The following is a 27812-nucleotide window of genomic DNA, read 5'->3' as shown; positions in this document are numbered from 1 at the left end:
GTATGAAACAGCAGGGAGATGGCTAGATGTTTAAAAGCCAAAAGGTTGGCAAATGACTACTGCATCTGCTGTCCCTAGGGACCTGCAGATGCAATTTATATTACCACTGAGGGTTGTTAAGGGTCAGAAGTAAACATACCTACCAGTTATTCTACAATGGAGGGCAGTGGACTTCAGATCTGTACCATTAAACTAGATATAAATTCTCAGCAAGGCTTTAGGATATGTCACAGGTAATTTTTAGCCCATAGGCAAGAAAATAAAAGGTGTTAGAAGCCAGCATCAGTGTACCAAAACCAAATTTGACCACCTAGTTATTGTATAATTGTGTCCTCTCTAGTCTGTCTCAACTCTCTTTACTAGTTAGTGTTGGTGGATGTTTCTTTCCCACCCTCTAGTTTCCAAATAACTGACACGGAGACTTAATATTAATTATAAATGCTCGGCCAATAGCTCAGGCATGTTACTAGCTAACTCTTAAATTTTAAATTAACCCATTTCCATTCCTTTACTTGCTGTCATATGGCTCATGGCTTGTTACCTCATTTTGTACATGTTATGCTTCCTCTGTATCTGGCTGGCGACTCCTCTAACTCTGCCCTCCTTCTTCCCAGCCTTCTCTGTGTCTGGCTCTCCCTCCAATACTTCCTACCCAACCGTAGACCAGCCAGTTCTTTAGTAACTAATGAGAGTGATACATTTTCACAGTGTACAGGAGGATTATTCCACAGCAAGTTAGATCCTCAGTCCTCTGTGGACATTTTCAGAGGCCTTCTATCTGATCTGGTGTCCACCCCTACTGATGACTGCCACAAAATTGTACCCAGGGCCTGATACATGCTAGACAAATGATCTGCCACTGAATTTTACCCCCAATCCCGTGTCTCAGTCACCTGCTTGTACCTTTGCTGTGGCTTCCAGCCATACTAAACTGCAGCAATAGTAAGTACGTGTGTGCGCGCGCGCGCGCGCACGCTCATGAAACACTTTTGCTTATTCAGTTTCCTTGGCCTGCAGTGTCCTTTCCATCTGACTTGTCAGGGTCCTACTTACTCATTAAGACAGTGTAATTATCGTCTCTTTCAGGAAGCCTTTGATACCTGTCCACTTTGTTAAGTGTTTCTGTGATAATTCAGCTAATAATTCTAGCTAAACAGTATCATGTATTTACAGTTACTTGCTTTCCAGTTTACTTCCTCCAGTAGACTGAGTCTTTGAAAGTACACATTTAACTCTGTTCACAGAATGGAAACATAGTACCTGACACATAGCAGGGGCCTGGTGAAGGTCTGTTGAGTCCAGGTTGTCATTAACTCAGAGGATTTTTTTTTTTTTAAATGTGAGTCCTGTGTGTTACACAAAGCGTTTGGCAGAGTAATAAAGGACAGATTCCGTGCTCTGTTCTAAGTAGATGAAAGGTGAGGGTTGGGGGGATCACTTAGTAAAGTGCTTGCTGCTGAGTCCAGGTCCCTAATGCCATGTAAAAAGCCAAGCATGGCATCATGCAACTCTAATCCAGTGCTGAGGGAGCAGAGGCAGGAGGACCCTGGGGGTTTGCTGGCCAGCCAGTTGAGCCAGTTGGTGAACTCCAGTAAGAGCCTATCTCAAAAAGGAAGATGGAAGGTAGAGAGATGGCTCAGCGGGTAAAATCACTTGCCCTGAACCCCTAGCCTGTGGTTGTACACATCTGATATCCCAGCGCTTCTCTGGTGGCAGAGATGGGAGGGTTGCCCGGAAGTCCGAGTGCCAGCTAGCCTGAGTGCACAGTGCAGCAGCAAGGAACAGCAAGGGAGACCCCACCTCAAAACAAGGTGGAGGGCAAGAGCTGACTCCCGAAAGAGTCCCTCTGATCTCCACACTTAATCTGTGGCATACATATCTGTACTTAATGTCACACATATACATACATATACACATACATGCACATATAAATTAAAAATATATGGATAGAAGAGGGCTGTGTGTGGGAGTGGACATCTTTAACCCCAGCATTCTGGAGGCAAAGCAGGCAGACCTCTGTTAATTCGAGGCCAGCCTGGTCTACATAACAAGTTCCAGGCCAGCCAGTAGTACTTATCTCAATAAAATAAAATAAAAATAATTAATTATTTCTGAGTTAATTAATAAAATAAAAAAGGCTTCCACTTTCACATGCACATGTATCTGTACACATCCATTTGTACACATTTGAACACCTACACACATGATGCACATATACACAAAAGGGTCATTACTGAGTGAAAATGTAGGCTAATGGTATACATAGTATGAGCTTATTTTTAAAAAAAGAAAGGGAAAATATTTTATATGCATTAAGGTTTTTGTTTGTATCTTAGGGTTTCTATTGCTGTGAAGAGACCCCATGACCATAGCAATTCTTATATAAGAAAACATTTTTTTTCAAAGTTTTTTAAAAATAAATTTTATTTTATTTTTATATGCATTTGTGTTTTTGCCATGGGTGTCAGGGTTCAGACAGTTACAGTTACAGACAGTTGTAAGTTGCCATGTGGGTGCTTGGAATTGAACTCACATCCTCTGGAAGAACAGTCAGTGCCCTTAACCCCTGAGCCATCTCTCCAGGCCCAGGAAAACATTTTTTAATTGGAGTGGCTTACATTTTCAGAGGTTTAGTCCATTATCACCATGGCAGGACATGGTGGCGTGCAAGCAGACATGGTGCTGGAGAAGGAGCTGAGAGCCCTGTGTCTTAATTTGCAGTCAATAGGAAGTGAACTGAACTAAGTGTAGCTTGAGCATAGGAGACCTCAAAGCCTGCCCTCACAGTGACACACTTCCTCCAACAAGGCCACACCTACTTCAACAAGGCCACACCTCCTAATAGTGCCACTCCCTATGAGCTTTTGGGGGCCATTTACATTCAGACTACCACAGTTTTTTTATTTTTTTGAGACAGGGTTTCTCAGTGTAGCCCTGACTGTCCTGGAACTCACTCTGTAGACCAGGCTGGCCTCCATCCACCTGCCTCTACCTCCTGAGTTCTGGAATTAAAAGCACGTGCCCCTCCCACCATCCGGCTAAGGGTTTGTTTTGATGATATAAATTATCAAAAATTTTTAAATTAAAATAGTAGTGTGTAATTATGATCTATCTGATTGGTAAAGATTATGTGCCCATTAAGATATGGATAATGGTCACATTTATTTACTGTTAGCAGAAGTGAAACTTGGAGAGAAATTGGATAGTGGGTATGAAAGTCTTGATGGGCAGACCCTGTGACAAGGAATTTCATTTCTGGGGATTTCTTATAAGGAAGCAAAATAAAAGATATATAGATATATGCATATATATATATGCTCTAACTTAATAAAAATAAACACAAATTAAAAGTAACAGTTACTTATCTTGTTGCTATGATAAAATACCCTGACAAAAGCAACTTCAGGGAGAAAGGTTTGTTTTTGCCCACAGTTCACGAGTGCACTCCATCATGGTGAGTTTCTGAGTACTTCTCTATCGCTGTGGAGAGTCACCAGGACCAAGGCAGCCTCTAAAAGGAAACATTTAATTGGGGGCTGGCTTACGGTTTTAGAGGGTGAGTCCATGACTGCCATGCTGTGGAGCATGGCAGCAGGCATGGCACCGGAGTAGTGGCTGAGAGTTTACACCTGACCCATAAGCAAGAGATAAAGAAAGAGAGGGTGTGTGTAGATAACTGGGAATGGCGTACATCTTTTGAAACATACAAGCCCACCCGCAGTGACACACTTCCTCCAACAAGGCCACCCCTCCTAGTCCTTCCCAAACAGTTCCACCAGCTGGGGAGGAAACATTCAAGCACTTGCATCCACGGGGCCATTCTCATTCAAACCACCACGAGGAGGACATTGTGGTGGTAGGAGCTTGAGGTGCCAGTCAAGTGGTCAGGTTGCATCCAGAGTCAGGAGATGGGATGGTGAGGGCTCAGCTAACTTCCTCCTTTTTATGCAGTCTGTGACTCAAGCCCAGGGGATGGTGCTGCCTATTTTCAGAGTGGGTCCTCTCACTCCAGTTAACACAGCCGAGACAGTCCTTCCCAGGCAAGCCCAGAGACTAACCTAACCTAGTAGTTCCTCATTGGCACGCACACAGCTTCTAGCTCACTTTTATCTGATACAAATATATTAACGTATCAAGTTGACAATCGGCATTAACTATCACAGATACCAAGTTGGGTGTGGTGCATTCAAATGCAGCCCTGGCAATTCAGGAAGCCAGGGTCAAATGAATACTTGAGCCCAGAAGTTCAAGACCAGCCTGGGCAACATAGTGACACCTTGTCTCAGAGAAAGAAAACTAAGGTAACATTCGTCACGTGTTGAATTCTGTCAATTTCCTCAGTGGTTCACAAATTTCACTCTGATGTTGAATTGTGGGAAAGCAGGCATTCACTTATTGCTGCTATGAAAGCAAAATGATAGATGGTCCCTGTCAAAGATGACTGTCTGGCAAAAATGTGAAATACACATAAGGTGCTGTAGCACAACTTGTAATATTTTTTTAAAGATTCATTTATTTATTATGTATACAGAAGAGGGCACCAGATCTCATTACAGATGGTTGTGAGCCACCATGTGGGTGCTGGGAATTGAACTCAGGACCTCTGGAAGAGCAGTTGGTGCTCTTAACCTCTGAGCCATCTCTCCATCCCACAACTTGTAATATTAATGGAATGAAAAACTGGAAATAACACTGATGCCCACCATTAGGGATGAGAGTGTGGTATCCATGCCATAATCAACTATTTCATTTTAAAATACACATGAAAAATTTTAGGCTCTTGAAATTGTTATTTGTTTTGTTTTTGTGGCTTTTTGAGACAGGGTCACCCTATGAAGCTTAAACTAGCCTCAAACTCCTGATTCTCCTACCTTAGCCTTCTGAGTTAGTATGCGCTCTTGAATGATTGACCCCTTGTCAATTAAATAGTAGCCTTGGTTGTCTTTTGTGACACCTTTTGGCTTGATACATATATGCATGTGTGTGTGTGTGTTTGTTTGATTGATTTTTAGTTTTATAGGGTCTTGTGGTTTTTTGAGACAAGGTCTGTCATTCTGTTGTGACCCAGGCTGGTGCTGAATTTACAACAGTCCTCAGCCTCCCGAATGTTGGGGTTCAGGAGTGCACCACTGTGTCCAGCCCGAATCCAGTTTACCTGATACAAGTATAGCCCTCTGTGTTCTCCCAGTTACCATTTCTCGCCCTTTTACCTTTACTCGTATGAGCACATACATGTGTGTGGTCCATACATCTGAGGTGCAGCTCTTGTAGACAGCACGATGTGTATGTCTGCATGTGTGTCTTAGTTCACTTTGTGCTGCTGTAACAAGACCGGCTGGTTTATGCTCTGTTTTTTTTTTCAGCATTCAGAATTGAATCTAGTTCAGGCATATGAGGCAAGGTCTCCGCCGTCGCGCTGCATCCTCAGCCTTTCCCCGCTTGCAATGCTAGTGATTGAATCCAGGACCTCGCTCATGCTAGGCAAACACCCTGCCTTCCTCAGCCCAAGGTTAGATACTCCCTAGTGAACAAAGCTTTATGTCCTGTAGTTCTGGAGGCTGGGAAATCCAAGGTCACGTCCAGCAAGGGCCACACGTCTAGCCACAGGCTGAAGGACAAAAGGACAGATGATGGCGAAGTTGGGGAGGGGAGCTGACTCATCCTTTGACCGGCAGCCCACTCCTGTGCTGATGCCGTCATCCCCTTCCTGAGCATCCCGTGAAAAAGGACTGTGCTCCTGAGATCGGTGGCCGGCTGCAGGTCTGAGCAGGGCATGGGCAAGACGAGCCTGGAGCTTAAGATGTCAGCACAACGTCCGGGTCCTGTTGGAGGGGAACACAGGAGCCAGCTCTAAGGAACTATCACAGGACAAGGCTAGAAAAATGGGAAACAGAAATATGTTAAAGTGTGTGCCTTAATGATACTTAACCATCATTGTTCCCCTGTGTTTCTAATTATTTTGCCAGTTGGCAAAGTTAACCCTTGACCTGCCTTCGATTTCTGTTCTTTTTCTCTCCCTTTGGTTATTTTTACCATTGTTTCTGAGACAAGGTCTCACTGTGTAGCCCAGGCTGGCCTTCAGTTCAAGATCCTTAACCTACTGGATGTGTTGGTGGGCACACCTAGCTCTGCTTTCTTTTTCTAAGGCTCCTAAGGTAGCCATGTAATGCATGGGGGGGGGGGGGCGCGGGATCTTTTTCTGGTAGAAGAATTTATTCCCACTAATATACATACAAAGTGCTAGAATTGGAAAAAGTATTTTCTAGTTTCTAATGGATTTGGACACTTTCAGACACATCATGAATACTTGTCGAAGCCATTAGATAAACGATACATACCTTTAAAACAATGATATATCCTCCTTCTTTTCTTTTTGTATTTTTGAGACAGGGTTTCTCTGTGTCACAGCTCTGGCTGTCCTGGAATGTGCTCTGTAGACCAGGCTGGCCTCGAACTCACAGAGATCCACTTGGCTCTGTCTCCCGAGTGCTGGGATTAAAGGCATGCGCCACCACCGCCTAACTATATCCCTTTTTTTTTTAAATCAGCTGCAAAACAAGTTCATGAAAAATGTTGATTAACATTTCATGCATGCCTTTTAGGAATAGATACATAAATGTGCACATACAGACATATATATAGCAAATACACACAAACCTGCTTATTTGTGTGAATACATTTCTGAAATGATATCCATCAAATCGTTAACAGTAGTTGCCATGGTTTAGTAGATTTATGCTTAATTTGTTGCTTTGTGATTAGTTTGCTTATTGGTATGCTTTGACTTTTCTGAAGTATATTAAAAAGTTTTAAAGAAAATAAATTCTATAAAGGTGAATGGAATTTTTATCTTTATTTTATTTATTCTACAATAAACAAGGAGTTTTGAGTGCAATTTTAAAGAGTTAATTTGGAATAATAATAGGAATGTGTAAAGTCTGGGTTTAAGTTTAAAATTCTATTATTTTCCAAAAGTCTGCCTCAAAAATCGAGCATAAGAGGGAGTAGGTTAGAAAAAGTTTATATTTAGAAGCAAGGGAAGCCTGATTGATGTATTTAGACCAACAGGGTAAACTTGCAGTTAAAAAAAAAATCTAGTGTCTGGATAGTGTTATTCTCAGAAATGTGCTGCTTGTGTATTCCACAAAGATGAGGAGATGGGGTGCAGGGAGGTATTTTAGCCCCTTCCTTTGAGTGAAGCAGTGGAAACCAGGCCCACACGATCAGAGATCACCTGAGGTGGAGCTGCCAGCCTGGGGGAGGACGGAGGGGCGGTGTAGCCATTTGAGCAGATTCTGGGTGACAAGCGCAGGATTCATTAGGAAGCAGCCTCCTGAGTCAACACAGGGGAAAACTTCCTAATCACGTTATCCAGCGGAATGGTCTCTGCACAGAGCTGCAGATGGGAGCATCCGATGATGAGGTCATACATCAGCTCCTCTGTTGGGAGCAAGGTGGGGTGACATGGGTGCTGCCATCTTTCTACAGTGAGGTTGTGAGTCAACATTCAGAACAATAGATCTGTGGGGCGTGATGCTCACCTGGGAAGCAGAGGCAGGTGGATCTCTGTGAGTTCGAGGCCAGCCTGGACAGCCAGGACTCAAAAAAAGACAACCCCGGTCTCAAACAAACAAACAAACAAACAAACAAAACAAAAAAAAAACCAAACTCCACACACATATGTGCTCATACAAGTAAATAATACAAATACATCCATGTATGAACACCACACATACATAATCATGAAAAAAGAAAAATGTACTGTATGTATATGTGTGTATCATGTTTTCTTTATTTATCTGTGTTAGCATTCAGGCATTTACACTGGCCTGCTCTCAGGGACCTAGCATGACGTGTCAGCAGCAGCAGCCAAGATGTGATGCTGTAGCTACTCTAGCAACCAAGTAGAGACTCCCCTTATTTGCATGCACTGTGTCCCCTTATAAAAGGCAAGTCCTTCTCTCCCCCATCTTTCTCTTTCCTTCTGCTAAGCCTCCCACGTGAGCTCTGTTGCATGGTATGACTTTGTGGTGCCCCTCGGCTCCAACCCGCCGAGGTTGCCTTCCACCATTAAACTATTATAATCTGATGGGTATCTAATTATATATAACTTGGCTAGTTTTGCAGTGAACGTGTGTGCAGGTATCCTTAAAATGTGCTGACTTAGATTCTTGTGGGTCAGTTACCTGGTAGCGGATATATCCAGATCCTACAGTAGTTCTGTTTTTAGTTTATGTATTTATTTATGTGTCTGTATATGCTCTCATGTATGTGAAGGGAGGCCAGAAGAGGGCAGTAGGTGTTTTCTATGATGCTTTGCCTATTCTTTTGAGTTCGGATCTCTCCCTGAACCTGGGGCTCTCACTGTCTTGGCTAGACTGGAAGCCCGCAAGCCCCGGCAATGCTCCTGTCTCCATCCCCATCTGGCTTGTTGTTTGGGAGCTGAGGTCCAAACTCCAGTCCTTCTGAGTTTGTGGCAAGTGCTCTTAACCACTCCAGTCCTTCCGTTTAGTTGTTTGAAGACTCAGGCTGAGGCTCCACAGTGGCCGCTTTATAATCCCACCAGCAATACATAAGCCTCTACCCCTCCTTAGTGATAGCAATTCCTACCCGGAAGAAATCAAATCAAATCTCACTGTGGTCTTAATTTACATTTTTTTTCTGATGGCGAAGGGTGTTGAGCATTTTTTTTTTTTGCCAGCTTATTGGCCATGTGTACCCCCTGTTTTGAGAACTATCTGTTCATTTGCCCGTGTACTATTTAGATTGTTTCAGCGTATGTGTTTATATATTCTTGACATCGATCCCCTCTCGGCAGACTGTCTCTTTTCTCTGAGATTGTTTCTTCTGCTGTGTTGAAGCTTTTTCATTCCTTGCAGCTCCCTTTGTTAATTCTTGCTCTTATTTCCTTGCTGTTGCTATGACCGCGTCTTGAGCTGTTCTCCCTGCGCTTCCTCAGCTTCCTTCAGCCCTATCCTACGATCTTGGAACTATTTCTAAATTATTCTTCTTCTTCTTCTTCTTCTTCTTCTTCTTCTTCTTCTTCTTCTTCTTCTTCTTCTTCTTCTTCTCTTCTCCTCCTCTCCTCCTCCTCCTCCTCCTCCTCTCCTCCTCCTCCTTCTTCTTCTTTTTCTCCTCCTCCTCCTTCTTCTTTTTCTCCTCCTCCTCTTCCTCCTTCTCCTTCTCCTCCTCCTCCTCCTCTTCTTCTGAGACAGGGTTTCTCTGTGTAGTTTTGGTACCTGTCCTGGATCTCACTCTATAGACCAGGCTGGCCTTGAACTCACAGAGATCCAAGTGCTGGGATTAAAGGCGTGCGCCACCACCGCCTGGCCTCTAATTTACTTCTTAAAAAGATTTTGTTTTTGTCTTATGTGTGTCAATGCCCATGTGTGCATAAGTGCACCTCATGTGTCCCCGGAGGCAAGAAGACATTGGGTACCCTGGAACTGGAGTTAAAGACATTGGTGACCTGCCATTTGGGTGCTGAGAACCAAACTCAGGTGCTCTGCAAGAGCAGCAAGTGCTGTTAACCTGGGAGCCATCTCTCCAGCCCCTGAATTGACTTTTATATAGGACAAGATACAGACATGATTTACACAATGACTTTTGTTTATTTAGACAGGGCCTCAGGTAGCCCAGGCTGGCCTCAAACTCTTTATGTAGCTAAGGCTGGCCTTGAACTCCTGATCTTCCTGCCTCAGCCTCCCAAGAACTGGATTGCAGGTGTGTGTGTTAGTGTTTCCTCTGAAATAACAAATTCTTTCCATGATTTTCTAGAGAAAGAAGATCTGGAAAACACTAAGGTCAACTCTCCACTGGCTTCTGCCTCTGATCCAGAGCTCCAGTCCTCACCCTACAGGTAGGGGCAAGCAACTGCTTTGGATAAATGCTTCTGGAAGTTCTGTCCTCTGAGAATAAAGGAACAGGTGAGGAAAGTAGGCAGTGACGTAAGGGGTAAGGCAGATTGCAGTTTTTATGTGATTTTTCAGGTTAAACCGTTATGATAACCTTTGTCATTCTTTTTTCTATATTATCTTTTTATTTTTATTTGGTGTGTATGTGTGAGTGCCTTCTTGTATGTATGTGTACCATGTGCATGTCTAGTGCCTATAGGGATCAGAAGAGGGACTCCCATCCCTGGAACTAGAGTTGTAGGCAGTTGTGAGCTGCCTGACCTGGTGCTGGCAACCAAGCTGAGTTCCTATGAAAGAGCCACAAATGTCTTAACTGCTGAACCATCTCTCCAGCCCCTAGGCTGTCGTTCTTAAATTTCATCTACCCACTTTCACTGGTACATAGAGAGCAGAAAGGAAGGATTATACTGAGTCTTAGCGTGAGAGGAAGCCATCAATCACTAGTGGGTCACAGAAGTCTGTCCTCTGTCATACTCGAGTTACTCAGTTCCTGTACTGTACTGTCTGGTAGAACCCGTGGTCTCCATGCCCCACGCAAACTGTGGCTGGGAATAAAAAGGGGTGTTAAGGTATTTTTAAACATCTCGTACTTGTTGAGCTATACTCAGTTCTTTCTTCTTTTGCATATGAAATAATTTATAATGTAGTTGGTGATATAATAAATAACCATGCTTTATTTGAATGTTTTTCAATAATAGACAAAATGATGTTTTATTAAATAGTTCTGTTTGCTAAATACTGTGGTTTAAAATGTATTCCCATCAATCCTTAAAACCTCAATGAAATAGGTACCCTTCCTTGCTGTTAAAATGAGCAAAGTGAAATAGTAGTCTATACTCAGTGCAGATTCTCATAGCTGTAACTTATTGTCACAACTGATAGTAGAGGGTTTAAGTTCTGTGCTTAGAAAGGCTTTGTTATATACAGAAATCTTCTTCAAGGTTCCCCCCACCTTTTTCTTTTATGTATATGAGTGTTTTGCCTGCATGTATATCTGTGCACCATAAGCATGCTTGATGCTCATAGAGGCAAGAATAGGGCATTGGAGCCCCTGGAACTGGAGTTACAGACAGGTGTGAGCCGCCATGTGAGTTCTGGAAATCAAACCTGGGTCCTCTGTAAGAGCAGCCAATGCTCTTAGCCTCTGAGCCATCTCTCCAGCCCCTCAAGGTTTTGATGACACTTAATAATTCATGCTCTTGACATTCCTAAGGCGAGGGACTTTTCATCTTCCTGTCGCCGTCTCTTTGTGCACATGCTGGTCTAAAGGGTCTTTAAAGGATGAGTCTACAGCACAGAACGGCTTTATCCTCCTAAAAGTAAGTTTCTTGAGTAAGAAATAGAACATTCTTAGACAAAATAATTTAATTACCATATTTACACGCAGTAAATATAAAGTTTTGTTTATAAATTTAGTGAGTGAAGAAGCTCCAGTGCACATGGTCCCAGAAGCCTAGCGCCTGATTTGTGTCTGTTGGAAATCGAAACAACACAGCTTTCTGGCTTTTCCACTGAGGCTGGCTGTGTGGCCAGGTTCTCCCATCCTTCAGGCTAGTCTCGCTGCTCTGGGGCAGCATAAGCCAGAAGACTTAATTGACTTACAAGTTTATGTTTGTTTTTGACATGGCCTATCACTGGCATCAACTGATTGGCAACTTCTCTTTCCAAAAATACCATTTGCTAATTCTCTGGAGCATAAAATGCTAATGTGAATATTAAATTCATGTGGCCATCACAAGCCTCCTTAAACATATTTTTAATTGGTACTAGAAAGACAGCTTAGTGGTTAAGAGCACTTGCTTGCTCTAAAATCAAGAGGACCGGCGTTCAGACCCCAGCACTCACATTGCAGTCTGGGCATTTCTGCAAATACCTGTAACCCTAGCTGCAGGGGAAGCGGCGATAGGAGGACCTGCTGGGGCTTGCTGGCTTCCAGCCTAGCGGAAATGTGAGTTCCAGCTCCAGGGAGAGACTCTGCTTCAAAGGAATAGGCAGAGAGTGATGGAGGAGGTCATCTGCCACTCTCTGGTCTCTGCACACACACAAGTACGTGCACATGCACAACCCATGCATATGCACTTACATAGACCACACACACACACACACACACACACACACACGAACGAACACATACATACATACAACAGAAGCTTAAAGTATTTTATAGGCAAAACTGTTTATTCCAAGTCACAAACACAAAGGCAAAGAAGAGACTTGTTGGTTTTCGATGCCACCTATAGTAACATTGGGTTAGTAGTTCTGATGAACTCTGATAGTCTCAGCTCTCCCACTATTACAGTTGATAGTGTGATCCAAGTAACTGTTCAAACAGGAACTAATACGCCTTTTAATACTTCAGCAAAGAATCTGGAGATGGCTACTATTTATTCATTCAGTAGACATTTGTTGAACACCTGTTATACACCTGGGATACGTCTAGGTACCAAAAATACTGAAGGGGAACGTAGCATTCCAGGGTACTGTGGTAATGGATCTTACACCCTGGTGAGGATGGCAGGCAGAGAACAAGTGTGTGACATGTTTCATCAGTGGCCTTCACCGGTGAAACTTGTCTTATTAATACAGACAGAGGCTGCAGCAACTGCAAGGCTCCCAAGCAGGACTGTGCTTGAGGGGCTGAGGTGTAGTGAAGATCCAAGCAGTCACTGCTGGTGAGCGGCCTGGGCAAAGTGGAAATCCAGACTATAAGGTCAGAGTTCAGAGAGCCTGAGAGTTCCATAGTCAGGGTTGGTTCGAGGTGCCAGGCACACAGTCAGACGATTTCCCAGCATACAAGCTTGCCTTCTGGAGAAGGGACGACAGGAAACAAAAATGGACGGAAGTGTCTGGGTTTCTAAGAGTTAAAGTCATCCACCAGTTTCCCGTGTACACTGGATGGCTTAAGCAAACCTGATTCTGACACATCACCTTTCTCAGTTGCTCTGAGGTGGTCTGGCATGACTTGGGTCTTCTAAAAGACGATTATATTTATTTGAAGAAAGATAATCTATAAATTAAAAATGAATTTTCTTATTTATGCTGCCAAGGAAAACAGTGGTACCGATAGCCTAAAAGCAGGGGCGTTCAGATATTTACACTTTGAATAATTAGTGAAGACCTCAGAGGATTTTTTTTTTTAAAGATTTATTTATTTATTATGTATACAGAGGAGGGCGCCAGATCTCATTACAGACGGTTGTGAGCCACCATGTGGTTGCTGGGAATTGAACTCAGGACCTCTGGAAGAGTAGGCAGTGCTCTAAACCTCTGAGTCACCTCTCCAGCCCCCGTTCAGAGGATTTTTTATTCATGGTATTGGAGCTGAGTGCGGTGGCTCACACATGCCGTCCTAGCATTCAGGAGGCTGAGGCAGGAGGATCACTACAAGTTTGAGGTCAGTGTGGGCTACAGAGTAGAACATTGTCTTAAAAGACCTCCAAATTTTTTTTCCTTCCCTTTTCTTTTTTTTCCTTTTATTTTATTTTACAATACCATTCAGTTCTACATAACAGATTCCTTGTTCTCCTCCTTCCTGCCCCCCCTCCCTTCCCCCAGCCCACCCTCCATTCCCACCTCCTCCAGGGCAAAACCTCCCCCGAGACTGAGATCAACCTAGTAGACTCAGTCCAGGCAGGTCCAGTCCCCTCCTCCAGATTGAGCCAAGTGTCCCTGCATAAGTCCAGGTTTCAAACAGCCAACTCATGCAATGAGCACAGGACCTGGTACCACTGCCTAGATGCCTCCCAAACAGATCAAGCAATCAACTGTCTCACCTATTCAGAGGCCTGATCCAGTTGGGGCCCCTCAGCCTTTGTTCATAGTTCATGTGTTTCCATTCGTTTGCTATTTGTCCTGTGCTTTATCCAACTTGATTTCAACAATTTTCGCTCATATAAACCCTCCTCTTTCTCGCTAATTAGACTCCAGGCGCTCCACCCGGGGCCTAGCCGTGGATCTCTGCATCCAGATTCCTCAATCCTTGGATGAGGTTTCTGGCACAACTATTAGGGTGTTTGGCCATCCATCACCAGAGTAGTCAGTCCTGGCTAAGACCTCCAAATTTTTAAAAATCGTATTAGAAATTAAGGCTGAGGCCGGGCGGTGGTAGCACATGCCTTTAATCCTAGCACAGGAGGCAGAGCCAGGTGGATCTCTGTGAGTTCGAGGCCAGCCTGGTCTACAGAGCGAGTTCCAGGACAGGCACCAAAACTACACAGAGAAACCTTGTCTCAAAAAAACCAAAACAACAACAACAAAAAAAAAAAAAAAAAAAAAAAAAAAAAAAAAAGAAATTAAGGCTGAAAATGATAATGTCATTTGAAAACAATAATTAACTCACTACGTATTACTATAAATAATATATCTTTAATGAAAAACAATCACCTTGTAAAGCAAAGACAGCACAGTAAGACAGTAATGTCTGGTTTAATAAAAGACAATTGAATTTCCACCTCTGCTTCTTGATTCACTCTGTTGTATTGTTATGTGTCATGGAGTCTCTGGGGAAGTCCCCCTGCCTACTTCAGAAAATGCAGAAAAGAAAATGGTATTTTCGTTTTAACGTGTCAGACTCCCCTAAAGGGTCCTAAGCAGTACAGGGGTCCCTAGACTGTGCTTTTATAACTTCTGCTTTAAAAATACCATTCACATCACCTTTATTGGGAATAGATTTTCAGAAGGTCTGGGGGATTGTGCTACTGTCCTGGCTCTTTCCTCATTTTCTAGTCTCTCTGAAGCCAGGGGAAATGGAAGGCGGCATCACTCGTCTCCTGTTCCATGAACTTTTCCTAGGGAGACATGAGCAAACGCAGCTGCTCACCCCAGGGAAGGTACCAAGGACACAGTCACTTCTACCCAAGTGTAGCTTGGTGAGCCACTGTGTTTCATTGGAATGTGGACCATAGACAACTTAGGGATGGATGCATCCCTGGAGAAAAAGTCTCTCCCCCTCCCAGCGGTTGTTAATTATCTGCATATCCTTGTGATTAATCAGTGGACACTTTCTGTTCAGTGGCCAGTCTCTGGCTTAGGCAACCTCCTCTCCGTGTGACTTGTGTAGACCAACCGGGGGTCCACACTGTCTATTGAAATTCTGGTTGGAACAGAGAGTGAGAGAGGAATAAAACTAGACTCATGGAAGAAGAGAGCAGCCGGCCTGCAGAGTCGGGCCCGTGGTCAAGAGTGCTTGCTGCACAGCCATGGAGACTGGAGTTTGGTCCCCAGCAGCGGCGTACCAGACCAGGCATCCTGCAGGTGCTTTAATTTCTGCTCTCAGGGATCTGATGCCCTCTTCTGGCCTCCGTGTGAGCACAGGTGCCCCGTGCACACATTTCTCTCTCTCTCTTGTAGACCAATTTCTAAACGGTCTTATTAAATAAGAAACACAGAGCCAAATACAGAGGTAAAAGCCCAAGAGGTCAGAGCACCAGTGAGCAGCCTTTAGCTTACCACTTGCTGCTGTCCTGAGAGAGAGAGAGAGAGAGAGAGAGAGAGAGAGAGAGAGAGAGAGAGAGAGAAAGAGAGAGAGAGCGCTTCTCCTGTGTGACTGTCTTTTTATTGTCTTTCTGTTCTGTCTTCTCATTGGCTCTAAACCCAACCACATGACTTCCTCGTCACTGCCTGTCTACACAGACCTCCAGGTCTCTATGGTTTGAACTGGATGGAATTAAAGGTACAGGTGTGTCTTTGACTATGCAGAGACTCTGCCTGCCATGTGATCGAATTAAGGGCGTGTGCCACCACTGTCGGACTTCTGCTAAATGGCTTGCTTTTAGCTCTGATCTCCAGGCAACTTTATTTATTAACGTACAAATAAAATCACATTTCAGCACAAATAAAATACCACCATACTCTCTCTCTCTCTCTACACATACACACACACACACACACACACACACACACACACACACACACACACACACACACCACATACGTTTTAAAAGGAGAGCGCAGAATGATGAGTACAGATGTTGGCACAATAAGGTCTCTGTTAGCATGGTGACTAGACTTAATAATAATATATTTACAACCAAAACTACAAGCAGTAAATGAAGAATGTATTTATAATACAGCAACTAAGTATGTGAAGTGATGAATTTGTTAATTAGCCTCATTTGATCATTTTACATATCTATATCTATCTATCTATCTATCTATCTATCTATCTATCTATATCACAGCATCATACTTTATGCCACAGACATGCACATTTTAAATTTGGCAATTAGTATATAAATAAAACATAGCAACAAAGAAATCAGAGCCTGAGTCCGTCTGATGACTGAACCGTGTTTACTGTGGCTGAAAAGCCTGGGGACTGGCTTCGTCTGTTCCTGTGCGCTTACTGTGAGCCAGTCAGCTCTGGGCAGTGGTCAGCTGAAGTGACATGGACCTAAATGCAGAAGTCAGGAGGGGTGGGGTGTCTTTTGAATGTTGTTTTATTTGAGAATTCCTCCGGAATGATTATGCCTCCTCACGACCCCTTGAACTGACATGCTTTCTTCTCCCGAGAGGCCACAGATGGTATCTCCAGTGAGTAAGGATACCACGGAAGATCTACAGAAAGCGGCTGGTGCTTCAGAGGTTCGGGCTGCGGGGGAGCAGGAGTCGCTGCCAGCAGGCCAGGCTCAGGTACACAGTGAGGTAGGGGAGTATTCAGGCCCTCTCTTAGGGAAAGGGGAGCTTCTGGTACCCAATTTAGGCCAATTTAGTGGATGGGTTGGAAATAGCACTGCTGGGATGGTGGCCCCCAGAATTCTCTGTCACTCCCAGCAGGTATGTCTAACCTTTTGACATTGTGACATGTCATCATCCCCAAAGCTCACACCTGAGAACTGCATTATTGAGTTACAGAATTTTTTTTGTTTGTGTGTTTTTTTTTTTTTTTTCCAAGACAGGGAGGGTTTCTCTTTGTAATTTTGGTGCCTGTCCTGGATCTCACTCTGTAGATCAGGCTGGCCTTGAACTCACAGAGATCCACCTGGCTCTACCTCCTGAGTGCTGGGACTAAAGGGGTGCGCCACCACCGCCCGGCTGAAACCTCAATGTTTTTTTTTTTTTTTTTTTTTTTTTTTTTTTTTGTTGTCTTTGGGATTTTTTTTTTTTTTTTTTTTTTTTTGTGATATATATTTTTTATTTTACAACACCATTCAATTCTACATATCAGCCATGGGTTCCCCTATTCTCCCCCCTCCCACGCCCTCCCCTTACCCCCAGCCCACCCTCCATTCCCACCTCCTCCAGGACAAGTCCTCCCCCGAGGACTGTGATCAACTTGGTAGACTCAGTCCAGGGAGGTCCAGTCCCTTCCGCCCAGACTAAGCCAAGTGTCCCTGCATAAGTTCCTGGTTTCAAACAGCCAATTCATGCATTGAGCACAGGACTTGGTCCCACTGCCTAGTTGCCTCCCAAACTGATCAAGCCAGTCAACTGTCTCACCTATTCAGAGGGCCTGATCCAGCTGGGGGCCCCTCAGCCTTTGGTTCATAGTTCATGTGAAACCTCAATGTTTTAAGCCACTTTTGGCTTCATGCATTCCAGGGGACATGGGTTGGACACTCCTGTGAGGCATCTCAATTCTAATTATTTGGAGAATTCATTATCTGTCTCTCTCACACAGCCTGTCAGTGTGTTAGTAGGCAAAAAAGGAAGTATCAGGACTGATGTCCCGTGTTCTCTAAAACCTTGACGCCAGCAGCCCAAAGTCCTAATTAAGTTGCCAGTTAAATCCACGGTGTAAAAGAAAGTGTTTCCTATAAACTCACTAGCTAAGGTCTGCTTCCATTTACTTAGCTGTGTGGATGGAATGGAAGGGCTTGGTCTCTGAGACAGATCTTGTGAGAATGCGGCCTGGGAGGATTACAGACTTGACTTACTTGCACAAGTACAATTCCAGCCTCTTAACTGGCTTGCTGACTCACCGACAGGCTCTCCCCCGTGGGCAGTAGGAATGGATTTCTCGTTGAGTTGCCTACCAGCTGGGGAAGGAGCAGGAAGTCAAGGCCTAACACATGAACCAGGCAACCCTGTGTAGTGATGTGGAGGGAACTCCCTCTCGAGTGATTGCAGACTTCTGTGTGGGTTAGTGAGGGCTGCTTGTATCAAATGCCATTGGTATCCTTTTATGCAAGTCAGATATCTGTTCAAATAGAAGTCCTGTGGCTGGTTGAAAATGAAATTGTAATCATTAAAAGATCATTGCAGGGCTAGAGAGATGGTTCCCTGGTTTAGCACTTAAGAGCTCTTGCTGCTTTTCCAGAGGACCTGAGTTTGGTTCCCATCACTCATATCAGATGGCTCCCAACTGCCTGTAACTCTAACTGCAAGGTATCCAATGTCCTCTCTATCCTCTCCAGATACCCATTATACATGAGAACACACACACACACACACACACACACACACAATCTTAAAAGAACATTGCTAGTGAAATACAGGGGAGACAACCTACAGCCTGAGGTGTGAATAAGGGAGAGGTAGGGGAAGGATACAGAGGAATGGAAAGAACGTGTGAGGAAGAGAGGAAAATTAGAAACCACACACAATCTGCGATGCTTTTGGTGAATTTGGTGGTTCTCAGTGATACAAAAGTGAGTGAGGCAGCCTTTGCTATGGAAGCAATCCTTGTAGCTGGGAACGTGTGGCAGGCAGAGTGGTGTAGAGCTAACTCCAGACGGGAGTGTTATGAGAGGAGCCCCTGGAAGGTACAGTGAAGGCTGAGACAAGACAAGGCGAGACCCAGAAACCCTTTGATATAGGCCCATGGCAAGCTGTGAGGATATTTGTGGCGAAGATTCTGCAGAGGTTCTGGAGGCGGGACAAAAACTTTTCTAAAGTTGCAAGAGACAGACAGGGAAGAAAAGAATCTTCAGGGCGACATTTTGGTGACGTTAAGAAGTAGAGTTTTGGGGTAACTTGTACTTGGTAGAAAGAAAGAATGCTGATTAGCACATTAACTTTTGGGCGGGGGTCTCAGGGAAGAGTGGGGCATCCTGCATTTGGAAAGAGGCCGATCGGAATCCGCCACCCTCAGTCCCTTAACCAGAATTCTGTTGTGCAGATGGCCAAGTACCAAGCTCCACAGCGACCCGGAGACATGGTCATGATCCAGTCTGAGCACACTGGAGCTGTGGATGTCCTTTCAGCGGATTTGGAATCTGCAGATCTTCTGGGGGACCACAGGAAAGGTGAGACCTTTGGAATCATAGAAGATAGTTTTTCATTTCCAGTAGATGCTTGAAGGACAGAAGACAGATGGAAGGACAGACAAAGTTAAGACAGATGGAAGGAAGTGATGGAGGCTGCTAGAAAGAACGTCGTCTATCAACCTTCCTAGCAAAAAGCCAGGTCCAGGGGTGCTTCCCCTGCTCAGTAGTAAAGCTGTCTGTCTCTCCTTTCAGTTGCTCCACCTCTCATGGCCCCTCCGTGCATCTGGACCTTTGCCAAAGTGAAGGAATTCAAAAGCAAGCTGGGCAAAGAGAAGAACAGCCGTCTGGTGGTGAAGCGGGGAGAAGTGGTCACCATCCGGGTCCCTACCCATCCCGAGGGAAAGCGGGTCTGCTGGGAGTTCGCCACTGATGACTATGATATTGGCTTTGGAGTTTATTTTGACTGGACCCCGGTCACCAGCACTGATATAACCGTGCAGGTCAGTGATTCGAGCGAGGATGAGGACGAAGAAGAGGAAGAGGAGGAAGAGCTCGAAGGTAAATATTTTAATTCGGTTTGCTCAACTTGATTGCTAGCGGCTGCTCTGGGGATCGTAGCATTTCTCCCCCCCCCCCCCAAGAACCCGGCATTGCAGGCTGCTGGGGTTGCTGGTGATGCTTTGCTGGAAAGCCCCTCCCAGCAGCTCCCCTTCCTGCGCTTCCTTCCTCTCCCCCTTTTATTTCCTGGTTATTTCCCCATTCTCTGTGTGTGTGTATATGGGCATCAGGGGTTTCCAGATCACACTGGAACCTGACATTATGTTTTTTTCCTCTCTTTGTTTTGGGATATTTATTCTTGACTTCAAGCTCCACTCGGTGGTTACAGTAAGCTAAAAGTACCCTTCCCATCTTTCCTCCATGCTGCCATTGCTGGCAGAATACAAAGTCTTTGCTTCATGTTAAGAGTAGTGGTCTCTGCTCCATTCTTTTTAAAAAGTTTTGTCTTTGTTTTTCAAAACATGTTTTCTCTGTGTAGCACTGGCTGTTCTGAAACTCACTCTGTAGACCAGGCTGGCCTTGAACTCAGATATTCACCGAGTGCTGGCATTAAAGGTGTATATCACCAGCACCCAGCTTTAACAATTCTTTGTTATTATTTTATCTTATGTGCATATTTTCCTGCTTGTATGTCTGTGCCTGGTGCTCTGTGGAGGCCAGAAGAGAGAGTCAGATCCCCTGGAACTGGAGTTACAGAGGGTTGTGAACCCCAGTGTGGTGCTGGGATAGAACCCGGGTCCTCTGGAAGAGCAGCCAGTGCATTTATCCACTGAGCCATCACTCCAGCCCCTCTCTGCTCCATTCTTGTTATTTGTCGTGTCCCCTCATGATGGGACATGTAGGGAGGAATCCGGAAGTAAGTTACATAAGCGTTTGTGGTAGCCCGTGGCTTTCATGTATGACTACAAATCGTTCTCTTCACTTGCTTTTTCACGTCTACCAGGAAATCTCTGTGTATTCAGGAAAGAGGGAGACCTTTTATCTTACTGCATTTTTCAGATGCCAAGTGGAAGTCACTCTGCACAATGTGTTTACATTTGCTCTTTCTGTTAGCTAATCCTTTCATGTAAGGATGTCCAGGCTTTGCTCTCTAAATACGTTTTCCCCACTGGAAACCAGATATGCTAAGGTTATCAGGCTGGATCATGGCTTCTCAGAGGAAGCCTCGCTGTTGACTGAGACTCTCGGACTCTGGGCTCCGGGAATGCCAGTTTGATCCTGCTGCCTGTGGGGGGGCAGCAGAGTCCCCGTAGGAGAAGCACTCACTCCCCTTCAGGCTCAGAACTCTTATCTAAACTCCGCCCTTTTGCTCCTGCAGAACCCGTCCCTGTAGGAGACGTGGAGAGAGGCTCCAGGAGTTCCCTCCGGGTTCGCTACGGGGAGGTCATGCCCGTGTACCGGAGGGACAGCCACCGAGATGTGCAAGCCGGCAGCCATGACTACCCCGGCGAGGGCATCTACCTGCTCAAGTTCGACAACTCCTACTCTCTGCTGCGCAACAAGACTCTCTACTTCCACGTCTACTACACCAGCTGAAGGATGCGAAGGATGCGAGGCTGGGCCAGGCTGTGTTGGCTGGCTGAAGCAGGCTGCCAGCTGGCGCCTCTTGTCCATCAGCGAGAGCCTCAAGTTCCGTGCGAGGCTCCTAAGCCTCGTGCCCTGCCTGGCATGCCTGACCATTGACCCCACGTAGCTTTTCCCCCTTTCTTGGCTTCTGCAGGTGGTGGTGTCGTCGCGCTTCTGTTCTGTGGTTCCTGACTCACACTCCTGTTTCAGACTCCAGCAAAAACCCTCTCAGGAGGCCCCTGTGAGGCAAACGCCTACAGTGAAGTCGAAGGGTGTCTTTGAATAATTGATTCACACTGGTAAAGCTCATCATCCAGGTTGCCGCTCGTTCTTGTACTTAGCAGCGCCGACCCTCTTACATTTCGAGGTGCCGGAAGAGGGAAAAGCACACTGTCTGTGAAAGAGCCCAGTACTTTGGATGGAGACCGCTCCGTCCAGCCCTCAGCACTGCCATATTCCTGCCTGCTGGGTACTCTTAGTCTCTAGCTCAGGCTGGGAGCCCTCACTGCCTCGGATGGATGTGATTATTCCTGACGGGTAGACCTTCCTCCTTTCTCTGTGCCGAGTCTCTGTTTCTGCCATGTAGCAAGAGCTTCCAAGCAACTGCAAGCTGTGATCAGTGTCCTAGGATCTACTGTGAGAAGAAAAGTGGCCTCCGTCACTTCCTGTCTCCAGCGCTATCTCCCTTCCTAAGGGTGCCGGTAGTTGATGAAGAAAAGGTGGAAAGTAGGCACTGAATTAGTTCAGAAGCTGCGCTTTTGGAAGTCAAGTACTAGTCGTCGTCCGAGTGCTCCCCTCTTCCCCCTCAACCTCAATCTTTAGGCTATGGTGTTATTTAGAGAATTTGCTTTGGAACCAAATACAGTGAAGCCCAATCAGGTTTGCAGTGATTCTGGGTTTGTGTTTTCTTTACAGAGGATGTAAACCTAGGGTGTTCACAGTCCTTAGGGAAAGTAATCATGGAGTTTTGCTGCTGACTGTGGGTGCTCCTTACCGGACCAAAGCCTGCAGGGACAGCCTCTCACACTCTGTTCGCCCTGAGGCTCTGGAGCCACAGAATGCAGTCGTGTTGCTGTGGGTGGCCACAGAGCACCAGGTGCTAAGGCCTCAGGTGGAGAAGGCAAACGATGAGGCGATGAGGCGTGGACCTCCGAAGTGAAGTCATCGGCAACTCTTTGTTTCTTACTCTGGGTTGTCTGTCGTGCTTCTGAATTTTGAATAATTAGGTTTATTTATTACTTTATTTATGCTTCTTAAAGCACATTTCAGTTTGCCTGTGAAAGAGTCCTCATCTGTCTCCCATGAGGCTCCCCATCTGCTCTGAGCCATTAAGGCCACCTCTTTTATGGCGTGAAAGACGGTTTTGGGGCTTGGAAAATGATTGGGTATGTCGTTCCTACATGCCAGTCCCGTGATGCTTTGGGAAGAGTCTGCCCTTTCAGAGAAGGCTGCCTCCAGCCTAGTCCGTGTGTAGGGACATCTCAGCCCTTCCAGTGAGGAATGAGTGTGATGGACGCCCCTGCACTGGAGATGGACTCCCACCATTATCGGATGTCAAAGTCCTTTTCCTCCTCCGACACTCTCTTCATGAGGTTTCCTTTGGCACATTTCTTTATTGTGTGGTTGCCTCGCACCAAGCCCCTGTCCCCCGGGAGTGATCACCCCACAGTGATCTTGCCAGCAGTGTCTTGCCAGTAGGTCTGTGGTCAGGAACAAAGGGAATGCATCCTGCACCTCTGTTAACCTGAAAGCCAAGTGCAGGATGATGATGGACTGCCATAGCCTCTGGGTCGCCAATCAGCATCCGCACCTCCATTACTTCATGGTTGCCCATGTGTTTCCTGGGGGATGATACTGGCAAGGATCCATCTGTAAGAAATTAGCCAAGTATCTGGGCAGTGAAACAAGCTTGCTGGTCATCATGGCATCAGACAGCGGGGTTGAAGTTGAGTCACGCTGTCACTGGTTGAGTGTAATCTTTGTAGAAAAAACAGTCTTTGGAGTCTTTTCCAGTCTGCGGCCCCCTTACGTTTCCTGTTATCAACTCCTAGCCTGCTCTCAGAATGGCGCTAGCAGCCCCGGGAGCGAGGCCCCAGGCCTTCCCACAGTATTTAGGCTTTGCTCTGTCTAGTCTTTTGGTCATGGTGGTGTATTTTCTTGGAGCCCCGGTTCTCTGGTACCAGGGAAGTCCGTGGACTTCTCATCCCTCTAACGTGCCTGCCACTGGCTGGCCATTCTGCAACATTTATTTCTTACTGGTTTTTCCTCAGCAGGGTTTCTTTGTCTCATGAATGTAAAACAGCTAAAAGGAGACATGTCCACCGTATGATGACTCACTATTCTACACTAAATTTTTACAATTAAGAGAACTTGAGAGACAAAGTATTATTTCCAGAAGACACAGGTAATCACGGAGCACACATACGAGAGAACACACATACCTCGCAGGTAGTGTCCCTTCCTTGGTCCCTCCTGTTCAACTTGCAACAAGCAAACAATGAAATAACTTGTCTGCTTTTATCCTGCCCTGCTCTCTAGAGCAGGAGGAAGTACTATGCAGCTGAAAGAAAGGATTTGGTAAGAAGGCAGATTGAGAGTCTTTACACAAAGTGGCTGTGGTTCTTAAATTTCTTCAATGTGTCTAATTTTGCTACTTTGTTAAGAAACAGGACTTTAAAAAAAAAAAAAGACATGCCCTAAAGTGCTATTTTTTCCAACGTCTTATGAAAAGTTTCAGCAAACAAAAACGCATACACTTACATCCCACATATATTTTTAAATTACAAACTGCCGGTTTTTAAACAAAGATTGTTCTTTTAGTTCCCTCTGACAAGTATCCAGGGAGAGGACGTTCCCTTCACAGTGAGTCAGCTCTGGCAGAGCCTCTGTTCAGGCAGATCTTTCCTGCAACGTGGGCTGCCACAAGGATGGCCGTTGGCCTCCGTCTTTTGGAAAGCTAGCTGTATGTCCCTTGCTTCCGACTGTAACCTCAGTGATTTTCCTCCCTAACTGCATGTCGCTGTGAAGGTGACTGTAGCTGCATCCAAGGCTTTTCCTTCTCATCCCTTGCTCTCTTGACATTTCCTCAGGACGCTCACATGCAAATGCACTCTTCAGGGACCACGTGGAAATAGGTAGCAGCTTGAAAGTAGACTATTCTTAGTTTTCTTATGGATGGATCAATGCACTTTAAAAAATATTTTATTTGGTATCTAAGAAAAATGGACTTTGAAAGAAGTGTATATTGTCTGTCCCATTATATGAACACAGACAAGTTAATCTGTAACTGTTTTATATTCATGGAATTAGATATTGTTGTGGACTTTATAATATATACATTTTGATTTTGATGAGTCCTACTCAGTTCCTTCTGTGAGAGAATTGGGCAAAATCCCAACCCTAAAGTTTATGATTGTATATTTATGTTTAAGGAGCACTCTGCAAAAACGTTGCCTTTGACGTCAGAGTCCGTGGTTCTAAGGTGTGGAATTGAGTGACCCTATTATTTACGTAGAAGACTTTTTTAGTAGATAAGGGTGGGGCACGAATTCAGCAGCTTTGTGCTGCTTCAGAACTGCCTCTTAAATGGACAGCAGAGGGTGAAAACGGGGTAGACCAGAAGAGAGGAGAGCGAACACGCTGTCAGTTATGTCCCAGAATTCATTTAGTGCTTTGGTGGCGCTTTGCTCCCTGGAACTGTTTTGTAAGCCAGAAGCCTTACTGGTTCTCCTTGTGCTCAGTGGAGAATCCTCCAGCCCACTTTGCCATCCGGCAGCAGAGTCGGCCAGATGCATTTTTGAGTAGGTCTCCTCTGCTAAATGTAACCATGACCTGAGGATTGACTTCCTGTCTCCATCCTTTGGGGTTTAAGTAAGAGATAACAGGATGAGAGAAGGCCAAGAGTCAGTTCCACTTGTGGTGCCGAAGCACGTGTTGTGAATGTGTCCCTGCAGGCATAATTCAGATGCATTTTGTCCACCACCACAAAACCGACAGCCATGTGAGTGCCGGGGTAGTAAGCCGGCCTCCTGCAGGCTGACAGCAGCACCACCTTAATCACACAGAGCAAACCACACACAGTTTTCTCTATTAGAGCTTCTCTTTGGCGTTTCTCCTGATGCTAAGCATCCACACTGACCCCTGTCCCTAGTCTTTTCCATATGACACCTACACCCTGGGAACAGGGCAGCACGGGTCCCTTCAGAGTCTCACTGTTTGAAAAGGTGAACGTCCATCTGAAGAAGGGACTTGGTGTCATTGCTGCTCTGCGGGACGTCGTTAAGGGTTGTGTTCTGTAACAAGCAAGTCACTGTATTCATTGTGTGCATGTGCTCAGGGACCTATCACACTCCTTCAGGGAGTAGAAAATGAGTATCAAAACCCAGTCGTAAGCTGGGTGTCTGATCTCCAGTGACCCAAGCAAGCACTCTGTTCCTGGTGGTGTTTGCAGGGACAGTGAAGCAAGAACTTCCTGGGTCTGTATGTATCTGATGCTGGTGGGCGACAGCCTTTTGCTTTGTATAACTCATGTAGCACCCGCGGACATTCCCAAAGAACATCCAGTTTTCTAAGGTGAATTGTGATCCAAAATGTAGGGAAACATTGTAAGTATTGTGCGGCCAGATTGCAGTCACTGTTCCCTCTAGATGGAGTATTGCTTTCTTGGACCAAGAAGGCTCACCAGAGCCTCTGTTTGAACCACAGTCTCAAAGCTAAGAAAAGACCGTCAATGATATAAAGCCCGACAGGATATTGATAATTTGGCTCCCTTACAAATAGTCATTCCTCACGAACAAAGTATAGACAGGACACTGGCTGTGAAATTGTAGGGCTGGTCCCTGGTTTGAATCCAGGATCTGATTTTAGCAGGTGGAACACAGACAGCAATTCATTCTAGGATACACTAAAATGGTGCCCCGGAGACCTAGAAATGCATGCTGCTTTATGAAATTTCAGTTTCCTGTCATTTTAATTAGGTAGCTTTTTGATTTATCTAGGGGTAAAATTGTGTATTTGAAATGACTTATGGGAACAGAGTTTATTTTCTAAAGTTCTGACAGGATTATGAAAGATTCTGAAGTTTGGAGTTGCAATGATGTATAGTATTACTGAAGAGCCCTTAATTCACTCTCAGCTGAAGGGGGTCCTCCTAAACTCTTCATCACTCAGGGTTGAAATGCCTCGTCTGTAATGTCTCCTTGCTATTGTCATTGCTCATTCTTAGGTTCAGGCCAGGACTCATCTAGAAAACATTATCTTAATTTCTTCTCTCATATCCTAAGTAGTACATTTTATTAAGACGTTTTATGATAAAAATACATCTTGTGTCCGGTTCTGAGGTAATTGTCCCCTAAGTGCATTAGCTTTCATTTAATCAGTCTGACTTATTTCCACTTAGACATGTTAAAGAACAAGCCAGTCTGGAAAAAGCAATCCCGTGATGCATGACTTTGGTATATCTGGGTTCCCTTAATAATGGGAAGTGTTTTGAAACTCACAGAAGAAATGTTTGATGCTTTGTAATAAAACGCCACTTGTAAATGCTTTGTAACAAAGTGATAGATTCTAGAGAGCAGAGTGGATAAGCAAAATGGGAAGGCAGAGAGATGCCTGGAGATTTCCTGACCACGATGCCATTTGCTTATTCATCCAAAGGGCTACTTGGGAGCCATCATCATCATCCAGAGGTCCATCGGTGATTTAAAGGTGTTTGTGTTTTCTTTCCTTACTGCTGTGTATCATATGCTGCTGCCATGGTTACCAAAGGCCTGGGAGGGAAACTATATCACAGTCTTGTCTTTTTTCTTCGAAATACAAACAAATCCAAACCAATCAGCTATTAGAGTCAACTTGTTTTACAAGTCACCCTGTCATGAGAAATGCTGTTAACATGTATGATTTCCACATTAGGAACTCTGTACCAGTTGTTACTTAGTTCTTCTGTTCTCCTTTCGTCATACTGTATATTTGCACCTCATGGCACTGAATGTGTTGCTGTGATACACGGATAGATGCTGAGCCATGGTTAAACAGCTGAGTTCTGGTGTTTTTATAGTATGTGACAGTTTTGTGAAATGCTTTTGTGCATTTTTTGTCTTCTTTTCCAAGTTTTGAAATCTGTCATAAATAAACTTTTTCACTGTGCACCTAAAATATTTGAGTTCTATCTTAATAAGCCCGGCTGATACCCATTTGAAAGTTTGTCTTTTCTCTTCAGCTTAAGAGGAAAAGTATTCAGTGAACTCGTGTGAATTCTTCTATAATCTACTAAGATTATAAAATTTAAGAAAAATTGAGACTTAAGATGAATGTTTGTATGTAAATTCCTGTCAGAAGGGATGATGGAGAGATGGCTCAGACATCAAGAAAGAGTACTTGCTGCTCTTGTAGAGGGAGGACCCAGGTTCAGTTTCTAGGACCTCATGGTAGCTCACAACCATCTGTAACTCTAGTTCCAGAGGATCCACTCTTTTCTGGCCTCCAGTGGCATTGTGCGCACATGGTACACAGACATACATGCAACCAAAACACCCATGCACATAAAATAAAAATAAATTTAAAAATCTTTGGGGTTGAGAGATGTCCAAGTAGTTGAGAGCACTAGTTGTCTCACGGAGCACGTGGGTTT

At 44.8% G+C, this 27812-nt stretch overlaps 1 protein-coding gene across 1 annotated transcript in view; it reads left to right on the top strand.

The window, feature by feature from the left end:
• Tmed8 (transmembrane p24 trafficking protein family member 8) overlaps nucleotides 1-27337 on the top strand; it is a 36188-nt gene extending 8851 nt beyond the window's left edge. The window contains 5 exon segments of the mRNA XM_028876087.2: nucleotides 9778-9859; nucleotides 16427-16556; nucleotides 18973-19099; nucleotides 19313-19618; nucleotides 20937-27337. Coding sequence (XP_028731920.1) covers nucleotides 9778-9859; nucleotides 16427-16556; nucleotides 18973-19099; nucleotides 19313-19618; nucleotides 20937-21154 — 863 coding nt within the window. The 3' untranslated portion in view covers nucleotides 21155-27337.
• Nucleotides 27338-27812: the final 475 nt, after the last annotated feature.

This window comes from Peromyscus leucopus, chromosome 14 (assembly GCF_004664715.2).
Source record: "Peromyscus leucopus breed LL Stock chromosome 14, UCI_PerLeu_2.1, whole genome shotgun sequence".
Classification (NCBI taxonomy): Eukaryota; Metazoa; Chordata; class Mammalia; order Rodentia; family Cricetidae; genus Peromyscus; species Peromyscus leucopus.
Note: the sequence above shows the minus strand (reverse complement) of the source record. Positions and strands in the feature narration are given on the sequence as shown.